The sequence below is a fragment of the Schistocerca americana genome, chromosome 1 (assembly GCF_021461395.2).
Source record: "Schistocerca americana isolate TAMUIC-IGC-003095 chromosome 1, iqSchAmer2.1, whole genome shotgun sequence".
NCBI lineage: Eukaryota > Metazoa > Arthropoda > Insecta > Orthoptera > Acrididae > Schistocerca > Schistocerca americana.
The window spans coordinates 858103508-858128125 of record NC_060119.1 but is presented as its reverse complement, the minus strand read 5'-3'; the positions used below and the strand labels follow the sequence as shown (position 1 = coordinate 858128125).

At 42.7% G+C, this 24618-nt stretch overlaps 1 protein-coding gene across 5 annotated transcripts in view; it reads right to left on the bottom strand.

Annotated features, from left to right (window-relative positions):
- The window catches only part of LOC124613648 (glutamine amidotransferase-like class 1 domain-containing protein 1), a 92467-nt gene that overhangs the window by 51454 nt on the left and 16395 nt on the right, over positions 1-24618 (bottom strand). For all 5 annotated transcript variants that reach the window (XR_006979640.1, XR_006979639.1, XM_047142382.1 and 2 more), the window contains exon 3: positions 16148-16253. Coding sequence is in view for 3 of the 5 variants with exons in the window: in XM_047142382.1 (XP_046998338.1) it covers positions 16148-16253 (106 nt within the window). In the remaining 2 variants the exon portion in view is untranslated. The remainder of the gene's footprint in view (positions 1-16147; positions 16254-24618) is intronic.

Genomic DNA, 24618 nt, shown 5'->3' with positions numbered 1-24618 from the left:
TTTTTACTCAATTGAAATAAGCTTTTGATGTAAGCTATTAACAGGTTTTATTCGTTTTTTGACTTTTAAAATGTGTAATCATGTTGGAATATCATACACCTCAACATTTCACATGCCATATCCCCAATGAGTCTAACTGCTACTAGCTTAGATATCCCTAAGCTGATGATATACAACACTGGGATTAACAGCCCCCTTCCAAGCTGGAAAGCTTAAAAAGTGAGAAATTTTGGATTAAATGTAATTGACTGACTTACATATAGATAGTCTAAAAATAACATTAGAATGCATCAGGAGATAACAATACATGACGAGCACTTTGAGCATTTCGCTACATAGCTTCTCCTTGAACAGCTAAGAACTGGCAACATTGTCACAAATATTTGGCAACACTGAAAGAGTGCATATACTTTCATGTATGTCACTGACTAGACACAGTAACTTCACTAGACATTCACCTTCCACCTCAATGATTTATTTTACATAATCTTCACATAAGATGGAACACTGGGAAGTAAAATTTCATTTTTGGACTCCAAATATTCTATACTTTACAAGTCACAACCATTCTTATGTCTGATGGTGCATTACGAGGCTGCAATATGAGGATGCTGCTGCAAGCTCCACCTCATTAGCTCAGAGGTTTGCACACATTACCATGCGTCAGGGTTGTGGGTTGTAAGTTCAAATCACGGTGGGTACAAAGGCACACAAAGTTATTTTTTTCCGTTTCACTTCATGGAGCTGAAAACTGTTGGAAGAAATTCTTTACTGAAACCAAAAGAAAACCTTTACACAATCACCCTTTTTGCACTCTCAATTCCGTAAGCTGTTTTGAAGATCATAGATGTCCGCTTTGTGAATATCAAGCTCCATCAATACCCAAACATCTCTATAGAGAGGTGAATCAACTGTCAACGATACTAATTTGTGTTTTGTTCATCACATAGAATCAACATGTCAAGGGGAATAGTTATAAAGAGAACATGCTGATTAATATAGTTCCTCTGTGCTAATTTTCTGTAGTAGCAGTTAGGTGTTAGTAACTTCTTTCCATTATGTGTGGCTTAAAATATGAGCAGATCTGTTGGTTTCACACTAGAACTATCAGAGTGGTCAAAATGACTGCAACACATTTTCAAAACGTTATTTTGACTGCAGTTTTTGTTGTGTTGCAATGAGCTTCAATGACTTTTGCTGGTTAAAGATCAGAATCACCCATACTAAATGTATTTATTTTTTGAAAAATGGTTAGGATGTTGTTAACAAGGATACCTAGAACCACGAGAGCGGTAATTTTGACCGCTGTATTGATTATTGTAATAAAATAGTTTACAACATGTCCTTCTTCCTCAGGTTGAGATTAAATCTGTTAACAATCAGTCTCAAAACAGCAATAATACCCACAATAATGAAACTCTTAATTTACTTAAGTCCACTGTTTGTCTCTGTGTCTCCAGTCATATTGTCATTCGTTAGCTCGTAGCAACATAGTAATCATGGCTTGTAGATCTCCATCACTTAACAATGCAGAATTGTTCACTCTCTTACTTGATATTCCAGATAATAAGGCTGAAGGAGAATGTGACCTAGATGCAGAAGACCTAAGAGAAGATCAGGATGAAGATTACTGTCAACTAAACAATCACTCTGGATGCAGTGATTCAGATTATGCTGAAAACGTAGTTGTTCAGCCAGGTTAGTAATAATTATGAAATGTGTTATTTACACGTCAAAATTCAACTTTCATATAAAATTCAGGATTTAGATAATTAGTCTGAGTGGACACTTGTAATTTGAAGTTTTCTATTGTTCTACTACAGCAGCAGAAAATGTACATAAAAGAAGATGTCAGAAGGGACAGAGCAACACATGCCTCCCACGACCATGTTATATGTTGCTGGGTACTGATGACATCACGGAATGGACTGTAGCAGAGATTGGAAAGACCACATCTGGCAGATTGGTGAATCATAACATCATGAGAGAAAATCCAGAACCTACACCAGATTCAAAGCGGTATGTTTCTGACGCCAGTGTAGTAGGTGCATCGCGTCTGTTTACTGATGAATCAATACTGAAAGATATAAAACACTGTACGGAAATGGAGGCAAAACATGTTCTAGGAAATGAATTATGGAGTGTAAGTTTGGAGAACTGGAGGCTTTTATTGCTTTACTGAATGCTTGTTGTGTTCTTGGAGCCAACAGTACTGAAATTGATGAACTGTGGCCTAAAAAATGGGGCCCACCCATGTTCAGTGACACTTGGGGAGAAACTGCTTTTGAGAAATTCTAAGATTTTTGTGCTTTGACATTAGAAACACAAGATCAGAACGTTTGAAGATAGATAAATTTGCTTTAGTATCAAAAGTTTGGAACAAATTCATTGAAAATTGCCATTTGACCATGTTCCGGGTGAAAATTTGACTGCTGATGAACAGCTTTTTCTAAGCAAAATGTGTCCATTCTTGCAGCATATGCCAAACAAACCAGACAAATTTGGCATAAAATTTTGGCTTCTTGTCAACATTGACTCAAAGTTTCTGTGCAATGAGTTCCCTTATTTAGGAAAAGATGGCCACAGATCATGTGACCAGACTCTTCCTGAAAGTGTAGTAATGGAGTTGATGGAGCTGTTTCAAAAGAAGGGGCAAAACATGACTACGGGCAATTTTTTTTACAACAGTGAAACTGGGCGAGAAGTTGAGAACTACTTGTACTAGCATTGTTGGAACAATTAGACTACCAAGAAGAGAAATCTCTAATGCTGTGAAGGCAATGTAGGTTAATCGTTACAACTCAGGTCTCTTCAAACATTCCAGTGGCACTACTACTGTATACCAAGGCAAACGAAACAAGAATGTGCTTCGGTATAGCACTTTCCATTCAGAAGTTGAACTTCAAACTGTTCTGAAAAAAATTCTAGAAACAATTGATTTTTACAACAATACAAAATTGATGTGGTGGATCAAATGGCAAGAAAATACACTATTCGAGCTGGTATTGGTAGATGGCCAGTTCATGTATTTTATAATATTCTTGACTTGGCGAGTGTCAGTTCATGGATCATTTTCAAGAAAGTAACATGGATGAAGAGCACTCATCAAAATTATATCCTGAAGCTAGCAGAGGAGCTTTGTATGGGGCACATGGACTCAAAAAGTAACTTGAAGGAAACAGAAGCTGAATCTGGAAACTCTTCAAATGAAGAAGTGTAGGAATAACACAATTATATCTGCAAAAAGTGCAAATGGCGAGTGTGTGGTTCTTGTTCAAAAGACATAACTAAGGATGTGGTATGTAGTTCCTGCTGCTAAAGATATGCAATTCACACCAGTGAGTGCAAATAAACTGAAAAAAATAAGTCAGGCAGTGTTTTACAAATATTTTGTGGTATGTGGATTTGGCAAACAGATTTCATGATTATAAGTGCACTACCTGAAATATTGCATAATTAATTTTAAAATAATGAGTGCACAATAAATACATCAGCTTCTTGACGAAAAGAATTTTAAGGAAAAACTGTGTTTGTTAATTAGATAAAATGTTTCTAAAAACTCATTCTTGTTCGTAATAAATGGAAAAATATTAAATTTTAAAAAATTATACAATTCATCTTATTTTAGTTTTATAAACCTAAATACACATTTGAAATGATGATAATGAGAACGAAAATAATAATTTTCATATAGCGGTCAAAATGATTGCATCGGCTATTCTAGGTATACAATATGTTCCGACAGTTCTAGCGTTAAATATAACTGAATACCTTAAATATCAATTTCCATATGTGGTCCTCAAAATGTGCAACATGCCTGCGTTGCTAAAGACCATGCACTGCAAAGTATGCACAGAGTTTATCACAAACATTTAAAGTAAGGAATCAAAGAACAATAGCAACACACTGTGCTCCACAATTACTCACTGCGGCTCGACAGAAGCAGATGAATTTCTGACAAAATAATTTGCATGAAGAATCGCCTCTAAAAGGAAAAAAGTGACAAATATATCATTAATAAAATTAAACAATGTAGTGAGGCATTTTAATTAAAGTACAAATTATAAAAATAATGTTGTGCCATACTAAAATGGATCATCTGCCTCTGTTGGTATTGAGAGTGAAACGCTGATCATATGCTTTTCTGTGGAGCATCACTCAACACCAGTTAAGCATTTTGTACTCTACAAAGTGATGATCAGCGGCAGGTGCCTTTGACAAGGGGCAAAGCAGTGCCGCAGCAACCGTTGGCAGTAGGTACCTAACCAATGGGTCCCAGACAGCACTGGCACATGTAGCATTCAGAAGCAGACAGTCCACAAAGCAATCTGTCGCAAAACCTTCATTGGGCGCAATTGTTATTACTGGTGTGTCAGAAGATTAAACACATTGCAGCTGCATTACAATTTCATTCATGACATTAAGCAGCTAGTGGTCTCGACCGCAAGACCTCACATGCAGTCATCATGTGTTTCACTGCTAGACCACAGGCACAGTTGGAACAAAATCGCTCAAAGTGGAGGCATGACTTCCTCCAGGAAGTGCCGCAGCATACAGTGTTGTCAGATCATGCAGATGGCTAGACTTAGAACATTTATCTGGCCAGGTTATCTGTCCCAAATCACGAACAGCACATACTTAGGCTCTGTGGCAGCTTTCTGTCCAGGTTTTATGTCAAAAGAGTGTACATTCCATGACTAATACCTGCTATGAAAAAGGGCAACAAGGTTTGAAGATTGCAGTACTGTGCTTGGTTTGAAGTCAAGGTTAGTGAGGATGAGGAGTTCACAGGGAAAGTTACCTGACCTCGTAAAGTTCTATTCGACCAGAACAGACTACATTGTTACCATGTAAGTCTACATATTTACATGGAAGAGGAAGGAAACTTGCCAGGCGTTAATGTGAAACATAACATGTTATTATTCTAAAAGGATCATCCTGGTTTATCAAAAGTACCTCAATACACCTATACAACATCAATTTCCCTGTCATTTAAGAGTTGTTGGTAGATGAGAGATTTTATCTAAAACTACAAAAATTATGTACTCTGTCATCACATTAACAATTACAGTTTACTCAGTAGTTCAGCAGGTTAGACTATATATTCACAGATGGCAATCGTATTGAGTATAGTGAGGCAAGAATGGTAATGAAATTTAATTGTTTCCCAAAGATATTAATTATCAAAGAATAATTACACTACTGGCCATTAAAATTGCTACACCACGAAGATGACGTGCTACAGACGCAAAATTTAACTGACAGGAAGAAGATGCTGTGATATGAAAATGATTAGCTTTAACAGAGCATTCACACAAGGTTGGCACCAGTGGCGACACCTACAACGTGCTGACATGAGGAATGTTTCCAACTGACTTCTCATACACAAACAGCAGTTGTCCGGCATTGTCTGGTGAAACGTTGTTGTGATGCCTCGTGTAAGGAGGAGAAATGCATACCATCGCGTTTCCGACTTTGATAAAGGTCGGATTGTAACCCATCGCGATTGCGACATTTCTGCTCGCATTGGTCGAGATCCAATGACTGTTAGCAGAATATGGAATCGGTGGGTTCAGGAGGGTAATGCATAACACCGTGCTGGATCCCAATGGCCTCGTATCACTAGCACTTGAGATAACAGGCATCTTATCTGCATGGCTGTAACGGATTGTGCAGCGACGTCTCGATCCCTGGGTCAACAGGTGGGGACATTTGCAAGATGATAACCATCTGCACGATCAGTTCGACGACGTTTGCAGCAGCATGGACTATCAGCTAGGCTGTGGTTACCCTTGACGCTGCATCACAGGCAGGAGCGCCTGCGATGGTGTACTCAACGACGAACCTGGGTGCACGAATGGCAAAACATCATTTTTTTGGATGAATCCAGGTTCTGTTTACAGCGTCATGATGGTCACATCTGCGTTTGGCGACATCACAGTGAACGCACATTGGAAGTGCGTATTCGTCATCGCCATACTAGCGTATCACCCAGCGTGATGGTATGGGGTGCCATTGGTTACACGTCTCGGTCACCTCTTGTTCGCATTGACGGCACTTTGAACAGTGGACGTTACATTTAAGATGTGTTATGACCCGTGGCTCTACCCTTCATTTGCTCCCAGCAAAACCCTACATTTCAGCAGGATAATGCACGACCGCATGTTGCAGGTCCTGTACGGGCCTTTCTGGATACAGAAAATGTTCGACTGCTGCTCTGGCCAGCACATTCTCCAGATCTCCCACCAATTGAAAATGTCTGGTCAATGGTGGCTGAGCAACTGGCTCATCACAATACGCCAGTCACTACTCTTGATGAACTGTGGTATCGTGTTGAAGCTGCATGGGCGGCTGTACCTGTACCGCCATTCAAGGTCTGTCTGACTCAATGACCAGGCGTATCAAGGCCGTTATTATGGCCAGAAGTTGTTGTTCTGGGTTCTGATTTCTCAGGATCTATGCACCCAAATTGCATGAAAATGTATTCACATGACAGTTCTAGTATAATATATTTGTCCAATAAATACCCGTTTATCATCTGCATTTCTTCTTGGTGTAGCAATTGTAATGGCCAGTAGTGTACATTTTACATTTTTAGAATCCTCTGTATTTTGAGTTTTTCCTCTCATATTCAACTTTTCTTCGGGTGAAAGAATTTCTTATTTGCAAACCCTCTTCCCTCTTTTACTACTAGTCCCCAAGGCTTCCCTCACCTTTCTCTTTTCACCTCCTTCTCCTCCTCCTCTTCCTCCACTACCACATACTCCAAATGATCTAGTTTTATCCTGTGCACCATCTCCAACCTCTCGCCCATCCCAATTTCAAATTCTCTGCAACCTCCAACCCACCCGTATCTCTCTCGCCTCAGTCTCACATCCTGTTGCTCCCCCATCTCATACCACTTCTGCCCACTGGTCCATCTACATCTGCATCTATTCAAATACCCTGCAAGCCACCATAAAACACATCCAAGAGAGTACCTTGTACAACTGCTAGTCATTCCCTTTCCTGTCTATTTGCTTCCATGTGAGCCCTAGTTTCTCTTATCTTGTCTTTACATAACATTTCTGTAGCACTTGCATATTGACAGAATCTGTCAGTAATGAATCTACTAGCATGCAACCAAATTGCTTCCACGTCTTCCTTACCTGAAACACATGGGGAGTCCAAACACTAGAGCAGTACTCAAGAACGTGTCAAACAAGTGTAAAACAAAGTCGATCATTTGTCTTATTTACAATTGACTTTAAATGGTCCATCCATTTCATATTACTTTGCAACTTTACATCTACATGTCTGTTGTCACTTATCACACCAAACAGAAATTCTATACAAGTCATCCAGTATCCTCTTATGTTCACTTAGAGATGACACTGTCCTGCACACTACATCATCATCATCATCATCATCATCATCAATGGCAATTAGTCGCAGATTGCTGCTCACCCTATCCATCACATTTATGTATATAGAGAATAAGAGCTTCCCTATCACAGTTTCCTGGGCCACTCATAATGATACATTTGCCTGTAGCAAACACGCACCGCCCAGGACAACATATGGATTCTATTACTTAAGTCTTTGAGTCACTCACATATCTGAGAACCTATTCTGTATGCTCTTGGCCTTTGTTAGCAATGTGCAATGTGACATTGTGTTAAGTATCTTCTGGTAATTGATTTTATGTATTCTCAGGCTTCTGTTAACATTCTGCAGTGTGGCACTGCATCAAATGTTTTCTGTAAATCTGGAATACAGGCCCTGCCTGTTCACTATCACCCATGGTTTACATGATATCACGCAGAAAAGGGCAAACTGACTTTCACATGAGTGATGCTTTCTAAATCCTTGTTGATTTGTCAATCATTACTGTTCTCTCTCTTATTGAAATATATTATATTTGAACTTAGAATGAGATCTTGAATCCTGCAGCAAACTAACGTTTAGGATATTGATCTCTAGCTTTGTGGAGTCATTTCTTTACTCTTCTTATACACAGAAGTCACCTACACATTTTATGCAGTTGCTCAGGACTTCCTGGGTGAGAGATTTGCAGTAAATGCAATCCGAGTATGGGGTCCATACTGAAGAACTCAATGTGTAAAACCAAACTGGAATCCCATGTGGATCTGGTGAGTTACTTGTTTTAAACTCCTTCATTTACTTTTCAATGCCAGGAATGTCTATTTCTATGTCCTCCAAACACAAGTTTGTGCAGCAATCAAATGATGATAGGTCTCTATGATTCTCTGCCATGACTGATTGTTTAAATGCAAAATTTAAAACTTCAGCTTTCCTCTTGCTGTTTTTTATTGTCACACTAGACTGGTCTCCTTCCATTTTCATTCTCAACTTCATTTCCCTTGTGTTTCCCATCATCCCCCTCCCCCTCCTCCATCAATATGTGAATACTTGTGCATTCACTTTTTAAATGAGAGAGAGAGAGAGAGAGAGAGAGAGAGAGAGAGAGAGAGAGAGAGACCGACCTTTGGAATTATTGATGTGGCATGTTACCTACAGTAACATTTCTGTAAGCACACAGGATTTACTCCGGTCATTATTAAAAACTTAAGGGTTGTGACCTTTTATTCATAAGTTTACAGTGAGGTAAAAGAAGAAACCATGTGGTAAACAAAACATGATGGTCAAATGGTCACATTAATGTAATCTTGTGAGATAATCTAAACGTGTAAAAGAAAAAAATTTAGAGTTCAAATGAATCAACCGCAGTAAACAAAAGAAACTGTATTGCAGCATTGCAAAGCAATATACTGAGTTCTTACAGAAGCACAGAGATTACACAGGCCAACGAAAAATTTTTTTAAAAAAACGTTTTTTACTTTGATAGCTGATATTTATAAATTTTTATGAGCTGAATCCAAAACTAGCCTGAATTTTTTTTTTTTTTTTTTTTTTTTTTTTGTATCACACATAGTTTTTGAGCAATATGCTTTTAATTATATGGTATAAAAATCCTATGCTATACGGTAAATGGGGAAATTAATGAAATGCTTTGTTACAACATAAGCATGGTTCGTATTTACAGTAAGCTACTTAAAACAATGATGTGTGTCAATAGAGGTTTCACTTGTCAGCTGGAATTGGTTTGTATTTTCTTTCTCTTTTTTCTTTGAAAGTTCTTGTGTAGCTTTTTCTATGCTGAGTTGCCTGCTAAACTTCTCAGTGAAGTGACCAACAGTAACCCCCCTTAATGTTGGTGTTCCAGGGGCCTTGGTAGGGTTTTTCCATCACTTTAATGTCCTGGTGGAAACGCTCTCCTTGCTCCTCACTAACATCTCCCATATTGTCCAGGAAGTAATCAAGTTGACTGTTCAAAAAGTGAACTTTCAGGCTTATTGAACATCCTAAAGTTTTAAACTTCTTCAACACATATTCTGGGTCTTCTTCATGCCCTAAGAACTTTGTAAAGGCTTGCTTGAATGATACTCATGCTTCTTTCTCATTTAAGGTCATTGTGGATTCAAAGTTAACACCAAATGTCAATTTTATAATGTCAGTCCTACAAAGACGTCTTCTTTTAGTTTAGCTTTTGAAAGGCATGGAAACTTTTGGCAGAGATACTTAAAACATGGTTCATCTTTAGGCAAAGCCTTCAGAAACTGTTTCATTAGGCCTAACTTTATATGTAGAGGTGGTAGGAGTACGTTTTTTGGATCTTCAAGGTTTTTGCATAGAATGTTCTTCTCACCAGGTTTTAAAGGCTTCCTTCACAGGCCAGTTCTTTCTGCACCAGTGTTGAGTCCCAAGCCCTACTGCCCCATTCACACGAGACACATGGAAATTTCGTACAGCCACCTTGCTGACCAAGGAGCATACATGTTACTTTTAGATCACCACATATCAACCAAACCATGAGCAAAATAGCCTATTTTATTTAGCACTATTTCTAGGGTTTCATAGCTTTCTTTCATATGTACAGAATGTCCAACAGGTATAGATGCATACATGTTAACATTGTGTATTAAAACAGCCTTTAAACTAGTTTTGGATGAATCAATAAACAGCCTCCAGTCTTCCTTTTTGTATTCAATACGAAACTCATTCACCAGACCAGGAATGTCTGAGCAGTACACTAAATCACCTTCTTGTTGAAAAAGCTTGGAAAATTGCTGCTCCCTCTTTCTATACATGTATATGCTGGTTCCAACTGCCAATAAGTTCTTTTCTTTTAATCTAGAGCCAAGCAGTTCAGCTTTTTCTTGCGTTAAGTCCAGATCCCTAACCAAATCGTTAAGCTCAGCCTGAGCAAACAATTTGGGCTCTAGAGTTTCTGTATTGCAATGGAATTTGTCATCATCTGGTTCATCTAAGTCAGATTGTACATCAGAAAATACTTCTGTTGGAATAGAATTTAAATCGTCTGGTGGTTCAGGAACCGGCAAATTTACACAATGCCCTACTGGTTGGATGGCAGACGGAAGGTTAGGGTAGCTTATTACCTTCTTGTTTTTCAAATTATGACCAATAATATCAAAACTGCAAAAGTAGCAATCATCAGAATGACTTCTTGGCTCCCTCCATATCATAGGAACAGCAAATCTAAAGGCTTTTTTCTCCTTTTTGGACCATTTTCTCAGATCTTCAACACACACATAACACACCTTATGCGGCGCCCAAGATTTACCTTGATCACCAAGTTTAAATCTAAAGTAAGATAGATAAACCTTTTTCACAAAGTCTGTAATGTTACTTTGGTGTTTTTTAATCACAAATTCACCACAAATATAGCAAAAACTGCCAGCAGAATTTTTACAACCACGATTGTATATTGTACTGAGCATATTTGGATTTCCCACCCTAAAAAACATAAGTGTAATAACTTCAAGTTGAACAAATATATTTCAAGGAAGATGCAATACACGAAAGTCACAGATCAAGTAAACAGAGTAAGACGTGTGTACACTTTAACAGTCAAATCATAACTGAGTCCAAGTCTAGCGGCCGCTGGGTGGCTGGCCGCTTAGGTGGCGCTGCTGCTGCATGGCTGGCAGACAGCACCGCATGTAGAGGATGTGCGTAACTGCGCGGAGGCACTTTGAAAGATCAGCGAGTCACAACACTTTTCCCCCCTTTGAATTTTTTGCACAGGTCTTGATGGAGGTGGCCTGTAGATTGCTAACGTCCATAGGTGTTGTTTGACTGGCCGTAAAGTCTCGAGGAGGAGGCTTCCCGTACGGACGGAAGTGTCCTCGATGGTAACGGGTCGAGATGACAGGAGACGTGGGGGTCAAATCTGCTGGGGCCCCGTGCACCAATCTACCTGTTGCGGCAAGTTCGGTTGTTATAACAGGAGACATGGGCAATGTGTCCGCATCCATAGGAGAAGGAGGCAAGTAGAGTTGCTCCGACAGATGATGGTCGTCTGGTTCCTGCATAGGCACATCTCCTGGTGGCGTCAGTTCTTGTGCTGGCGCCGGTATGATGGTGAGAGGACTGCGTTGTGAGTAATGAGAGATTCCAGTATGCCAAGCATCACGTAGAGCCGAAGGTGGTGTAGCGGCATCCAGAACAGGCGTTGCCGGCACACAAGGCCGAAGCTGGTCCGAATGATGCACTGCAACACCCGGGTCCATCTGGATTTCATACAGGCATCGGCCACGGTGTCGTAAGATGCGGCCAGGACTCCATTTTGGTCACCTGTCATATCCCCGTACCCATACAAGGTCGTCGGCAGTGAACCAGCCAAGCGAAGGCACCCGCGGCTGTGAGGTGGAAGGCCGTAAATGATGAAGTAGCGTGTGGGGCTGTCGGCCATGTAAGAGCTCAGCCGGGCTGTGGTTGCCCTTCGGGGTGAAACAGTAAGAAGCCAGAAATTGGAGAAGCGCATCATCAGCAGAAGAAGAAGTCAGGAGTTTCCTCATCTGACCCTTAAATGTGCGGACCACTCATTCAGCCTCACCGTTTGACTGTGGATGGAACGGAGGGTCCGTGACACGCATGACTCCGTGACGGGCACAAAAATCCGCAATATCGGGAGAGGCAAATTGTGGACCATTATCAGTAACAGGAGTAGAGAGAAGGCCTTCCAAAGAGAAAATGCGAGCTAGAGCATTGGTGGTTGCCGCGGTGGTAGGCGACGTGCAACGGTCAATGAAAGGAAAGTTAGAGTAGGTGTCAATAACGAGAAGCCAATAAGTACCAAAAAAAGGTCCCGCGAAGTCAGCATGAATATGCTCCCAGGGCTTCTCAGGCAAAGGCCACGGTGACAAAGATGACTTCGGGGCGGCGGCCTGTGACGCACAAGGGCCACAGGCAGCAGCCATGTGTGCGATTTCAGAGTCAATGCCGGGCCAGTACACGACAGCGCGCCAGAGATTTTCTGCGAGACACACCCCAGTGCCCTTGGTGAAGGAGGCGCAAGACCGAAGCACGCAAAGACGCAGGTACCACAACACGTGGCGAAGCATTTTCGGTGGAAAGGAGGATAACACCATCCCTAGCTGTGAGGCGGTAACACAAAGCGTAGTAGTTCTGCAACGGATCAGAAGTCTTAGCGGACGGACGATATGGCCAACCCTTCTGAATACAGCGTAAAACCCGGGAGAGAACCTGTAGCAGCCGCCAGCCGGTCCCCGGTGATGGGGAACCCGCCCACAACCCGCTGCTTGGCAACATCCAGGTGGAAACACAAAAGTTCGTCCCTATCGAATGCCAGATCAGGACCTATGGGAAGGCGAGACAGTGCATCAGCATTTGCATGTTGAGCCATCGACTGGAAATGAATCTCATAGTTGAAATGAGACAAGTAAAGAGCCCAACACTGGAGGCGGTGTGCAGCCTTGTCGGGAAGTGACGTTGATGGATGAAACAAGGAAACAAGTGGTTTGTGATCCGTAACAAGATGAAATTTGGGTCCATAGAGAAAAACACCAAACTTATGCAGAGTATAAATAATGGCCAAAGCTTCTTTTTCAATTTGAGAATACTTTTGTTGGGCATCCGTGAGCGTTTTGGAGGCATAAGGAATGGGTTGTTCAGAACAGTCAGAAAAACGGCGCGCAAGGACTGCACCGACCCCATATTGAGAGGTGTCCGAGGCAAGAACAAGATGTTGGCCAGGTCGATAAGTAGCCAGGCACGGGGCCTGTTTCAGCATAATTTTCAATTTCTGGAATGCCACATCGCATGACATGGACCAGTGAAAAGGCACGTTTTTATGCAACAGGCGATGCAAAGGCTGAGCCACCGAAGCAGCAGACGGTAAAAACTTGTGATAGTATGCTATTTTCCCCAAGAAGGTCTGCAGTTCCTTAACAGATGTAGGACGAGGCAGGGCCTCGATCGCAGCGACAGTTTGCTGAAGTGGACGAATACCATCCCGAGAGAGTTGAAACCCCAAGTACATGATAGATGCCTGAAAAAATTTTGATTTCTGAACATTACACTTAAGACCAGCAGTCTGTAAAACATGGAAAAGTGTGCGGAGATTCTGAAGATCTTCGTCAGTGGTGGAGCCAGGGACAAGAATGTTGTCCTGGTAATTTATACACCCAGGGACAGTGATCAATAATTGTTCCAAGAATCGCTGAAAGAGAGCAGGGGTGCTGGCAACCCCGAATGGCAATCATTGGTATTGATAGAGGCCAAAAGGCGTGTTAAGGACCAGAAACTACGGGGAAGCAACGTCCAAGCAACGTCGAGAGTAAGTTGATGATAAGCTTCTGACAGGTCAAGTTTAGAAAAATATTTCCCGCCAGCAAGTTTAGTGAACAATTCTTCAGGTCGAGACATAGGGTAAGTGTCGATAAGGCATTGAGCATTTACAGTGGCTTTGAAATCGCCACAGAGACGAATATCACCATTTGGCTTAGCAACGACAATGACAGGAGAGGACCACTCACTAGAAGTGACAGGAAGCAAGACCCCTGAAGCAGTGAGACGATCCAGCTCCTGTTTGACCTGATCACCAAGGGCCACAGGAATGGGCCGAGCCCGAAAAAATTTACACCGAGCAGTGGGTTTGAGCGTGACATGAGCTTCAAAGTCGTTTGCACGGCCTAACCCAGGAGAAAAAAAGGGACAAAAATGTCATCAACAAGGAATCCAATTGAGCATAAGGAATAGCATCAGAGACGATATTGACAGAGTCATCTATGGAGAACCCAAAAACGGGAAAGGCATCAAAACCAAAAAGATTCTCCACGTTACTATGGTCGACCACAAATACGGGAACAGTGTGAACGACAGATTTGTAAGATACATCAGCATCAAATTGTCCCAAGAGAGAAATCTTCTGTTTATTGTAAGTCCGTAATTGCCTAGTGAAAGGGAAGAAGTACAATTGACAGACAACACAGAATCAGATCAGCGTCATGTTCATGAACATCGTGTATGCGGTCGGATTTGCAAACGGATGACACATGACACCCCCCCCCCCCTTTTTTTTTTTTTTTTTTTTTTTGCATTTGTGACACATGGCCCAACGTTGTGGACAATCTTTTCGTGAATGTTTCGTATAACACCGCCGACATGAAGGAAGTTGCCGTGGGTTTTGCTGCAGTTTCTTAGAGGTTTGTTTACGGTTAGGCCGAGACTGCACTTGGGAGCGTACTGCGGTCATGTCAGCCGGCAGGGACACGCCACACGCTTCATCAACATCGCACAGAGGTTGTATTTCCCCGACATCGCCCCATGCTTCTATTTGCGCTCCAGCAGCGTGAGAAATTTCGAAAGACTGAGCGATGGATAGGACTTCATCTAGAGTCGGATTTGCCATCTGAAGGGCACGTTGCCTAACTTCTTTGTCGAGCGCCGATCGGATAATAGCATCCCGTACCATGGATTCGGCGTAGGATTCTTTGTGAACTTCAGTAACAAATTGACACTTTCTACCGAGGCCGTGAAGGTCAGCAGCCCAAGCGCAATAGGACTGATTCGGTTGTTTTTGACAACAATAAAAGGCAACACGAGAGGCTACCACATGCGTTAGCGTTTGAAAATAGATGGATAGAAGTGAGTACATTTCAGCAAAGGACAGAGACGCAGGATCTTTCAAAGGAGCCAACTGCGACAACAACCGATACATTTGAGGTGAAATCCATGAAAGGAACATAGACTTACATGTCTGTTCGTCCACGACATGAAATGCCAAGAAGTGCTGTCGAAGGCGTTTTTCGTAATCAGACCAGTCTTCCGCCGCCTCGTCGTAAGGAGGAAAAGTAGGTAGAGACAACGAGAGATACCCCACATTTGATGCCACGACGAAATCACGAATCATATTTGTGAGAAGTGTTTGCTGTTCTATGAGACCTTGCAATAGTTGTTCTAAAGTAGCCATGGAAACATGTGGGTCAACGATGGAAAAGAAAAATCACTACCTCGTCGCGAATTGTAATAACTTCAAGTTGAACAAATATATTTCAAGGAAGATGCAATACATGAAAGTCACAGATCAAGTAAACAGAGTAAGACGTGTGTACACTTTACGCGCATGTAGAGGACGCATTTAACTGCGGGGCGGCACTTTGAAAGATCGGCGAGTCACAACAATAAGAATAAGATATTTTCAGCAAAAAAGTTTTTCATTGTTGGTCTATGTTATGCAAAGAATAAAAACGTACACTCAAAAAATTATTGCAAACGTCAAGCAGTGACAGTCCACTCCACAAATGATAATTACTCCTCCCTTATTGACTGTTCGTATTATACGTAATACACAGTATTGGGGTTCAGAATAAACATCTAAATACAGATGTAACACAATTAGAGCAAATGACTTCAACTGCAAATGCAACTGATGAAATGTAAATTTATATGTATAATTAACTGAACAGAAACCAGAGCTATCTGGCTATGGTGATTCATGCCACTCATCATCAAGGTTATTAGCGGCTATAAATATTCGTCATGGCTTAGTAAATTTTGAAATCAATATAATCTTACTTTGAATGTTTCAAAACAACAGTAATAGTCATAAGATAAAAGAACTCTCTGTATAAATATGAAATAGTAAGACATAAAAGTTTCCTGATTTGGTAGGTCTTGCAACATGTGTTGTCAGTCAATAACTATTATATTTATAACTAAAATTAATTTAACAAAATACTCTAAAACAGTCTAATATTAATTAAAGGCAACTCTCTTACTGTGGAATGATTACATGATGTGTTATTAACCTGAAGCTCACCATCAATTATTTCCAGTGAAAGTGGTACTGAAAATGGTTTTGAACGGAAATCATTCAACCATCTTCGACTCTGTTCATCTTGATTTATGAATTCTGGTGTTCTGCCCTGAAAAGGAAAATCATGGCTCAACATCAATTAGAAAGTACAATGTATTCTGAAAATCTGAATCCTTGGTCACATACAAAAATTCAGAAGAAAACCAAGATGCTAGATGTTCAATAAACAAAACAGCAAAATGTATTTATTACAATTAAAATAATGAGAAATTTCAGACACTATGATTCAATAAGGTTCTCTCTCTCTCTCTCTCTCTCTCTCTCTCTCTCTTTCTCTTTCTCTACAAATAGGTTGTTTCAGTGAGATAAGTGAAAATGACAGTTTTTGATTTACTGTATGGTATTCAAAAGCAGATCTGTATGGCTTTGTAGTGCCACTGAGGCAAAGTTCAGAATGGGCCCTTGCCGATTCACAAATATTGTTAAAAGTATACTTGAAAATTTGTGAGGCACAAAATGACTGAAGGCTCCTCAAAGGTAACAGTAACTATCATTAGTTTACCAAGTAAACTTTCCAATACATTTCATGCATATATCATTTTTTAAGGCTGTAGTTAACAAGGAATATTATACTCACTATTTAATACATAAACTTTATCTGGTTAACACGGCACATTACATACAAAACACCTTTCAGTATGAGGCTTATTGTTGTTTCCTACAGTTATCTAGGTTTTTCTCTCATTTTGCATACTATTAGCATTTTAAGAAAACAGGAACTATCTTTGTGGTTGATCTGCTCACCAGAAATTAAGTTCTACATCACTTCCAAGTAGTGTACATGCAAAAAGCGACATTTTCCTAGCCCAAAGTAGTAATGGAGAAGCCGGCCAGTGTGGCCGTGCGGTTCTGGGCGCTTGATTCCGGAACCGCGTGACCGCTACAGTCGCAGGTTCGAATCCTGCCTCGGGCATGGATGTGTGTGATGTCCTTAGGTTAGTTAGGTTTAAGTAGTTCTAAGTTCTAGGGAACTGATGACCATAGATGTTAAGTCCCATAGTGCTCAGAGCCATTTTGAAGTAATGGAGAAATGTGTGTCCCTGTACACACAGACAATTTAATATTTGAATGCAAGAAGTTACAATTCCATGAACCAAATTGGATGGTGTACAACAAATACAGCAGTAGATGCTGAACAGTTTCAGGTAGAAGAACTTTGAGGAATGACCATTGTCTTGGAAGACACAGACAGTAATCCATGAAGAATCAGAAAACACTGTTGAAACAAGAAGTATATGCAATCAAAACTACCCATCAGAAATAACTTGAGAGAGAAACTAACGTATTTTTCAGAACTGGACAGGAACTTGTTGTATCCAATGTTAGAGGAAATTCAGTATTTACCATCCACAAATTAACACATCATGGAACTCCAACTGGAGACACATGGCCAATAGCTCAGATATCTTATCGAATCCCCTATCATTTACACTATATTGTAGAAGAAAGTATTCAAAAGCATTTATATGTGGGAATTATTCAGCCTCCTCCCACACTGTGAGCGTACCAGTTGTAAGAGTGCCTAAAAAAAGTATTAATGGGGAAAAATCTTATCACATCTGCGCTGATATGTGAGTAATGCAGCATTTTAAAGATGTTTTGACAAAAAATACCTCTATTAGCTTATTAGTACTTTGAAAAACTGTTTATTCTGTCACATAATGCCAGCAATTAAGCTACTGGCTGTATTCTAAACCAGAGACATGACAGTGTAAATAAACCAATTGGTTATGCATCTCGATAGCTTAACAAAGCTCAAATTAACTACAGTACTCTCAAGAAGAAACTGCTAGCTCTGATAAGTTATATCTTTATGGCATACATTTTACAGTATCCACTGACCATGCTGGACTACTGTGGCATCAAATTAAAAGACCCGAGTAGTCTATTAATGTTATGGATCCTAAAACTTAGAGATTATGATTACAAACCCATAAGCCCACCAAATCGCCAAAAAACAAATGCTCTAAGTAGAAAAGTCTGTGTGTTGCGAGTGGCGAGTGGACAAGGTCCTCACAGCTGAATTGAATGAGGCACAGGGAAAAGATGAGGAATGCCAGCAACTTGTCACACTGCTAAATTTATGTTCAGATATGATGTTTTATGCCACAAAACCCAACAGGAAAACCAAATGGTAATAGCATGACTTATATGCCATGACAGTACTCATTCTTGCCTTAACAGGATGTGGGCAAGAAATGCCTATACAGCCACTAAATATTGGTGGACATGACAACAGTGTGACACACAGAATTATACACACCTGTAGTCCTTGTGCATGACTTTCCAGCTGATTAGGCATAAAAATCGGTTGAAAACAATACCCAAAGCTTCCACACCCCTTGCAATAGCTGTTTTGGGCATTCTAGAACCACTTCCGCAAACACAGCAAGAAAATAAGTATGTCTTATTGGTCACCCATGTTTCCTAGTCATGGCATCGATTGTTCACATGATGACAATCTTTCTTTCCACGAACAATACGAGACTGGAATAGAAGGGAGAACTGATAGAGGTACTCAAAGTACCCTCCGCCACACACCGTCAGGTGGCTTGCGGAGTATGGATGTAGATGTAGATGTAGATGGCAGAAACTAAGGCAAAAACATTTGTTACACATTCGGTTCCACCTTTTGAATGTCCTAGTTTGATACAGATCAAACGACAAGTTTCATATTTTCATTGTCCATTGAAGTTCGTAAACATTTGAGAATCAACAGATAAAGGACAACATCTTTTCAACCTACAGCAAAGGAAGGAAGGAAAACTGAGTTTAATGTCCCATCAACATTGTGGTCATTCGAGATGGAGCACAGGCTCGGATTACGTCAAGCGTGGAGCAGAAAATTAGCTGTGCCCCTTCACAGGAACCATCCCAGATTTGCCTGGATTGATTTAGGGGCTTCACAGAAAACCTAAATCTGCATGACTGGACCCAGATTTGAACCGCTGTCCTCCCAAATGCAAGTCCAGTGTGCTAGCCACTACACCACCTCAGTTGGTCGGTTGGATTAAAAGACGGGGAAAGGGACCAAACTACGAGGTCATCAGTCCCTTGCTCTGAATAAAACAAAGCCGCAAGAGTGAGAATAAAACAAAAATCGCAAGAATGATGAAGGGTAACAAACATGTAAATGAACAAAAGGGGACAAGAAAACCACAGAAACATCAGAAATGGGATGAAGAGATTAAAACAACAAAGCAGATTACCGTGGCTGGCTGACCATGAGAATAAAAAAGGAGAAGCCAGAACTATGCAACACATTAAAACCTCCACCCTAGAAGCACTAGGGTGGAGGACACAGAGGGACGAAGGATATGCGCTAAAACTTAGATCAAATGATAAAACCCACCCTCATTAATAAAACGTAAAACTAAATCAGTCGATGAGACGTTGTCAGATAAAATTAGTAGCAATGAGTCCGGTAACCCAAGATTTCATCGCTGGGCAGTCAAAGTGGGACAGTGCACCAGAATATGGGCCACTGTCAACCGGGTGCCACATCGACATTCAGGTGGGTCTTCATGGTGCAAGAGGTAACTGTATGTCTAGCCTGTTTGGCCAGCCTGTCGGCAAGTTTGTTGCTTGGGATGCCGACGTGTCCTGGGGTTCACACAAACACCACTGAACAACGATACTGGTCCAGGGCATCCTGGATGGATGCTACCAAAGGATGGCGAGGGTAGCACTGGTCGATAGCTTGTAGGCTGCTCAAGGGGTCAGTACACAGAAGAAACAATTCCCCGGGGCTCGAACGGATATACTGAAGTTCACAAGAGATGCCCACCAGCTCTGCAGTGAATACACTGCAGCCACTGGCCAAGGAATGCTGTTCAAAATGGCCTCTGTGGACGTAGGTGAAGCCAACATGACCATCAGCCTTCAAGCCATCGGTGTAAACCACTTCAGAACCCCAGAACATGTCAAGAACTGAGAGGAAGTGACAGCGGAGAGCGGCAGGAGTAACTGAGTCCTTAGGGTCACGCAAAAGGTCCAGACAAATCTGCAGCCTGGATGTACACCATGGAGGTGTATGCAGATGGGCCTAGATAGGAGGTGGTAAAGGGATGGACTCCAGTTCAGACAGAAGGGATCACACGCGAACCACAATCGTTAGCCCAGACCTGGGCTGCTGACGTGGGAGATGAACTGCCAGGGGTGAAAAAAGAAGACAGTAATTTGGATGCTCAGGAGAACTACTAATGTGTGCAACAAAACTTGCGCTGGATCTGCAATGGAGGGACTCCGGCCTCCACCAGGACACTGGTCACCAGACTCGTTCTAAAAGCTCCCAACACTAGATGAATGTCACACTGGTGCACCCCTGGGGGAAGCCCCCCTGACATGGAGCCAGTAGGCCACGTGACTCCAGGACCCAACCCAACCGCCAACACCACCATACATTCCAGCAGCTTACAAACAACATTGGTGAGACTGACGGGGCGATATCTATCCACATCAAGCGGGTTTTTCCCGGGTTTGAGCACTGTAATGATGGTGCTCTCCCACCACTGCGATGGAAATGTGCCATCGCAACAAATCTAGTTGAAGATGACACGGAGACAGCACTTGTAGTCAGACAAGAGATGTTTAATAATCTGATTGTTGATCTGATCCTGCCCGGAGCAGCATCGGGGCAATGTACAAGTGCGCTGACGAGCTCCCACTCCTTAAATGGGGCATTATAGGGTTCACTGTGGTGTGTAGTGAACGGGAGGACTTTCCTTTCCATCCGCCATTTGTTGGTGTGAAAGGCTGGGGGTAGTTCTCCAGTGCAGAGACTCGAGCATAGTGTTGAGCAATCGCGTTTGTGTCGGTACATAGCACGCCACTGATGGTAACGCCAGGGACACATGTTAGGGTCTGGTACCCAACAAGACATCTGATCTTTGTCCAGACTTGGGAAGGTGACATATGGCACCCAATGGTCAACACATACCTCTCCCAACACTCCTGTTTCCATCATTTTATAAGCTGGCATACACAGGCACGGAGCCGCTTAAAGGTTATCAGGTGCTCTAGGGGACGGTGCCGCTTATGTCGCTGTAGAGCTCGCCGACACTCTGTAATTGCCTCAGTGACTTCCAGCGACCACCAAAGGACTGTCTTCCACCGGGGACACCCTAAAAAGCAATGGATCACATTTTCTGCCGCAGAAACGATTGTAGTAGTCATCTGATCGACCACTGCATCGATGTTACCATGTGGGTGAGAGTCAATGGTGACATCAGAGGTGAAAGATTCCCAGTCCGCCTTGTTTAAAGCCCATCTGGGCAGGCATCTGTGGGCCTGACACTGGGGCAATGACAGGAAGATGGGAAAGTGGTCACTACCACACAGGTCGTCATGTGCTAACCAGTGGATAGATGGGAGAAGTCCTGGTACGCAAACTGATAAATCAATGGCTGAGTAACTACCTCAAGCAAGACTGAAATGTGTGGTGGCCCCAGTATTTAAGAGCCAGAGGTCGAACTGTGACAGTAAAGTTTTGAAATCACTGCCTGAGCCTGTAAGCATGGTATCACCCCACAAGGGGTTATGGGCATTAAAATCTCTCAAAAGTAGGAAAAGTTTAGGGAGTTGATGAATCATTGCAGCTAATACATTCAAGGGTAATGCACCATCTGGAGGAAGATATACACTGCAGATAGTTAATGCCTGCATCGTCAGTATTCTGACAGCCACAGCTTGTAGAGGGGTTTCAAGGGGCACAGTTTCACTACAGACTGAGTTTAGGACATAAATGCAAACTCCTCCTGACACTCGATTATAGTCGATACGACTCATGTAATATACCTTATGGTCTCGGAGGGCAGGGTTCCACATTGCTGGGAACCAGGTTTCCTGGAGGACAATGCATAAAACAGGTGTAAAGCTTAACAGTTGCCGTAGCTCAGCCAGGTGATGGAAAAAACTGTCGCAATTCCACTGGAGGACGACATCATCATGAGACTGGGAAGGCATGGAACATTCAATGAGGCAGTTTATGCATCAGGGTCACCTGCTGCCACCGACTTATTGCCTGAGCAGTCTATATCCATTGTGTCTAAGGGTCAAGTGAGATCCATGTCATCAGTGGACGCCAGAATCTCCACCCCATCCTCAGGGGCAGAGCTTGTAGGTAGCAGTGGTGTGGGTGCCACTGCAAGTTCCTTGTTCTTGGGCGGGGAGGGGGGGGGGGGGGGGGGGGGGAATCCTTCTATTCCGATTTCTCACGCTATTCCTCGAGTTTCCCTGGCTGGGAGGACTTCACTGAATCGGTCTCCAGGACTGAGGATGAGCGTGAAGCCCTACAACCAGCTGCTTTTGGGCTCTTCAGCCACTGGCAGATGTCATCTTTCCCACTAGCAGAAACCCGGCAAGAGAATGACCCAAGTGACCCCATCCTAGCGAGAAGAGCCGAAGAAGCCTTACGCTTCTCTGGCTCAGAAGTGGGGACTGAAATCCCCGATGGTCAGGGGGGCGGGGAGGGCGGGGGGCTGTTGCTCCAGAAATAGGTGGTGCGAGGGCAACAGGGAGGGAAGTGGCCCCCCACCATCAAGGGGGCAGGTGTAGTCTCCCGGTTCTGAGAGGTGACAGGAATTCGAGGAACTGATGGGGCGACAACTGTTCTCATAGCACCGGCGTATGAGGTCATAACCACAGGATGCAGGCACTCAAATTTCCTCTTAGCCTCAGTGTAGGTCAGTTGGTCCAGGGTTTTATATTCCATGATTTTCCTCTATTTCTGTAAAATCTTGCAGTCAGGCGAGCAAGGTGAATGGAGCTCTCCGCAGCTGACACAAATGGAAGGCGGGACACATGGAGTATTGGGATGCGATGGATGTCCACAATCTCGACAGGTGGGGCTGGAAGTACAGTAGGAAGAGATATGGCTGAACTTCCAGCACTTAAAAGCACCACATCGGGGGAGGTATATATGGCTTGACGTCACAGCGGCAGACCATCACCTTCACCTTCTCAGGCAATGTGTCACTCTCAAAGCCCAAGATGAAGGCACCGGTGGCAACGTGGTTACCCCTCGGACCCTGATGGCTGCGCTGGGTGGAATGAACACCTCGACACTCTAAATTGGCGTGCAGCTTGTCGTCAGACTGCAAAAGGTCCCTGTAGAATATAATACCCTGGACCATATTTAAGCTCTTATGAGGCATGATGGTAACAGAAACATCCCCCAACTTGCCACAAGCGAGTAATGCCTGTGACTGGGCAGAGAACGTTGTTTCTAGCAAAACTGACCCAGAGCGCATTTTGAACAAGGCCTCCACCTCCCAAGACTTGTTCTCCAAATGTTCCACAAAAAACTGAGGCTTCATGGACATGAAAGATTCCCCATCAACTCTCGTACATACAAGGTACTGGGTCGAATAAGCTTCACTGCCATCCTTAGCCTGGTGATCCTCTCATAGTGTGGCCAAGGAGGGGAATGACTTGGGGTCATATTCCTTAGCATTGAATTTAGACTTTGCCCGCTTAGAGACTGCTGTATGCAGACCACCAGCAAGAGATGACGTACTACGCTTCATGGCGTGTCAACCGCCCTGATGCCACCCACTCCGACCAGGGGCCCTCCCCACGGGCGCCACCCAGCCGCAGCAAGGGCCACCTGGCAGGATGGTCATTGCCGAGAGTCCCGATGCCCCAGGGTGACGGGCATCTACTCCTTGGCATACGTGGGGAGTTAACAGTGCAGGCATAAGCAGAGCAATCCCTGCGTTGTCAGGGGGCTACAACCAACAGGGAACATGGTGGCCTCACCACGACGGACTGGCTAACGTGCTGGATGTGAGGTGCGAAGTAGTCCATGGTCATTGTCGGCACAGAAAGTGACACTGCATAGTGCATGGTGGAAAATGCACCCAGGAAGGTGTCCTTCCACAAGAGATGGAGACTGGGTGGGACTGCAATGTGACAATGAGAAAGAGAGCTAAAGATCTCAATGCACAATGGACATAATGCACCATGTACGGCGCCCTTCCCCAATTGGCTTGCTCTTTGGGAAAATTTTGGAGCATGCAGGTCAAACCCTACAGGGGACCATCACATAAAGGCCGAACAGTGTGAGACTCCTTTTAGTTGCCTCTTACAACAGGCACGAATACCTCAGAACTATTCTAACCCCCGGACCTACAGGGGGAAAACCACCTCACTCAACATCTTGTAGTGAATGGAAATGTGGAGCACAGTCACAAAAGCATAATTATGATGCTTTCTTACTAAATTAATAAAACCTGGAATGACTGGATAGGTATTTGCCATACACTGTACCTGCCTAAAACAGATGAATCAATCAGTTGACTGGACGCACTCCCTATAATGTTATGTACAGGTGAAAAATGAGGTCTCTATTTGAATTAGAAAAATTACTAGTGGGTATTGATTCAAATGAAGTCAAAGGATTAACAAGGAGACTT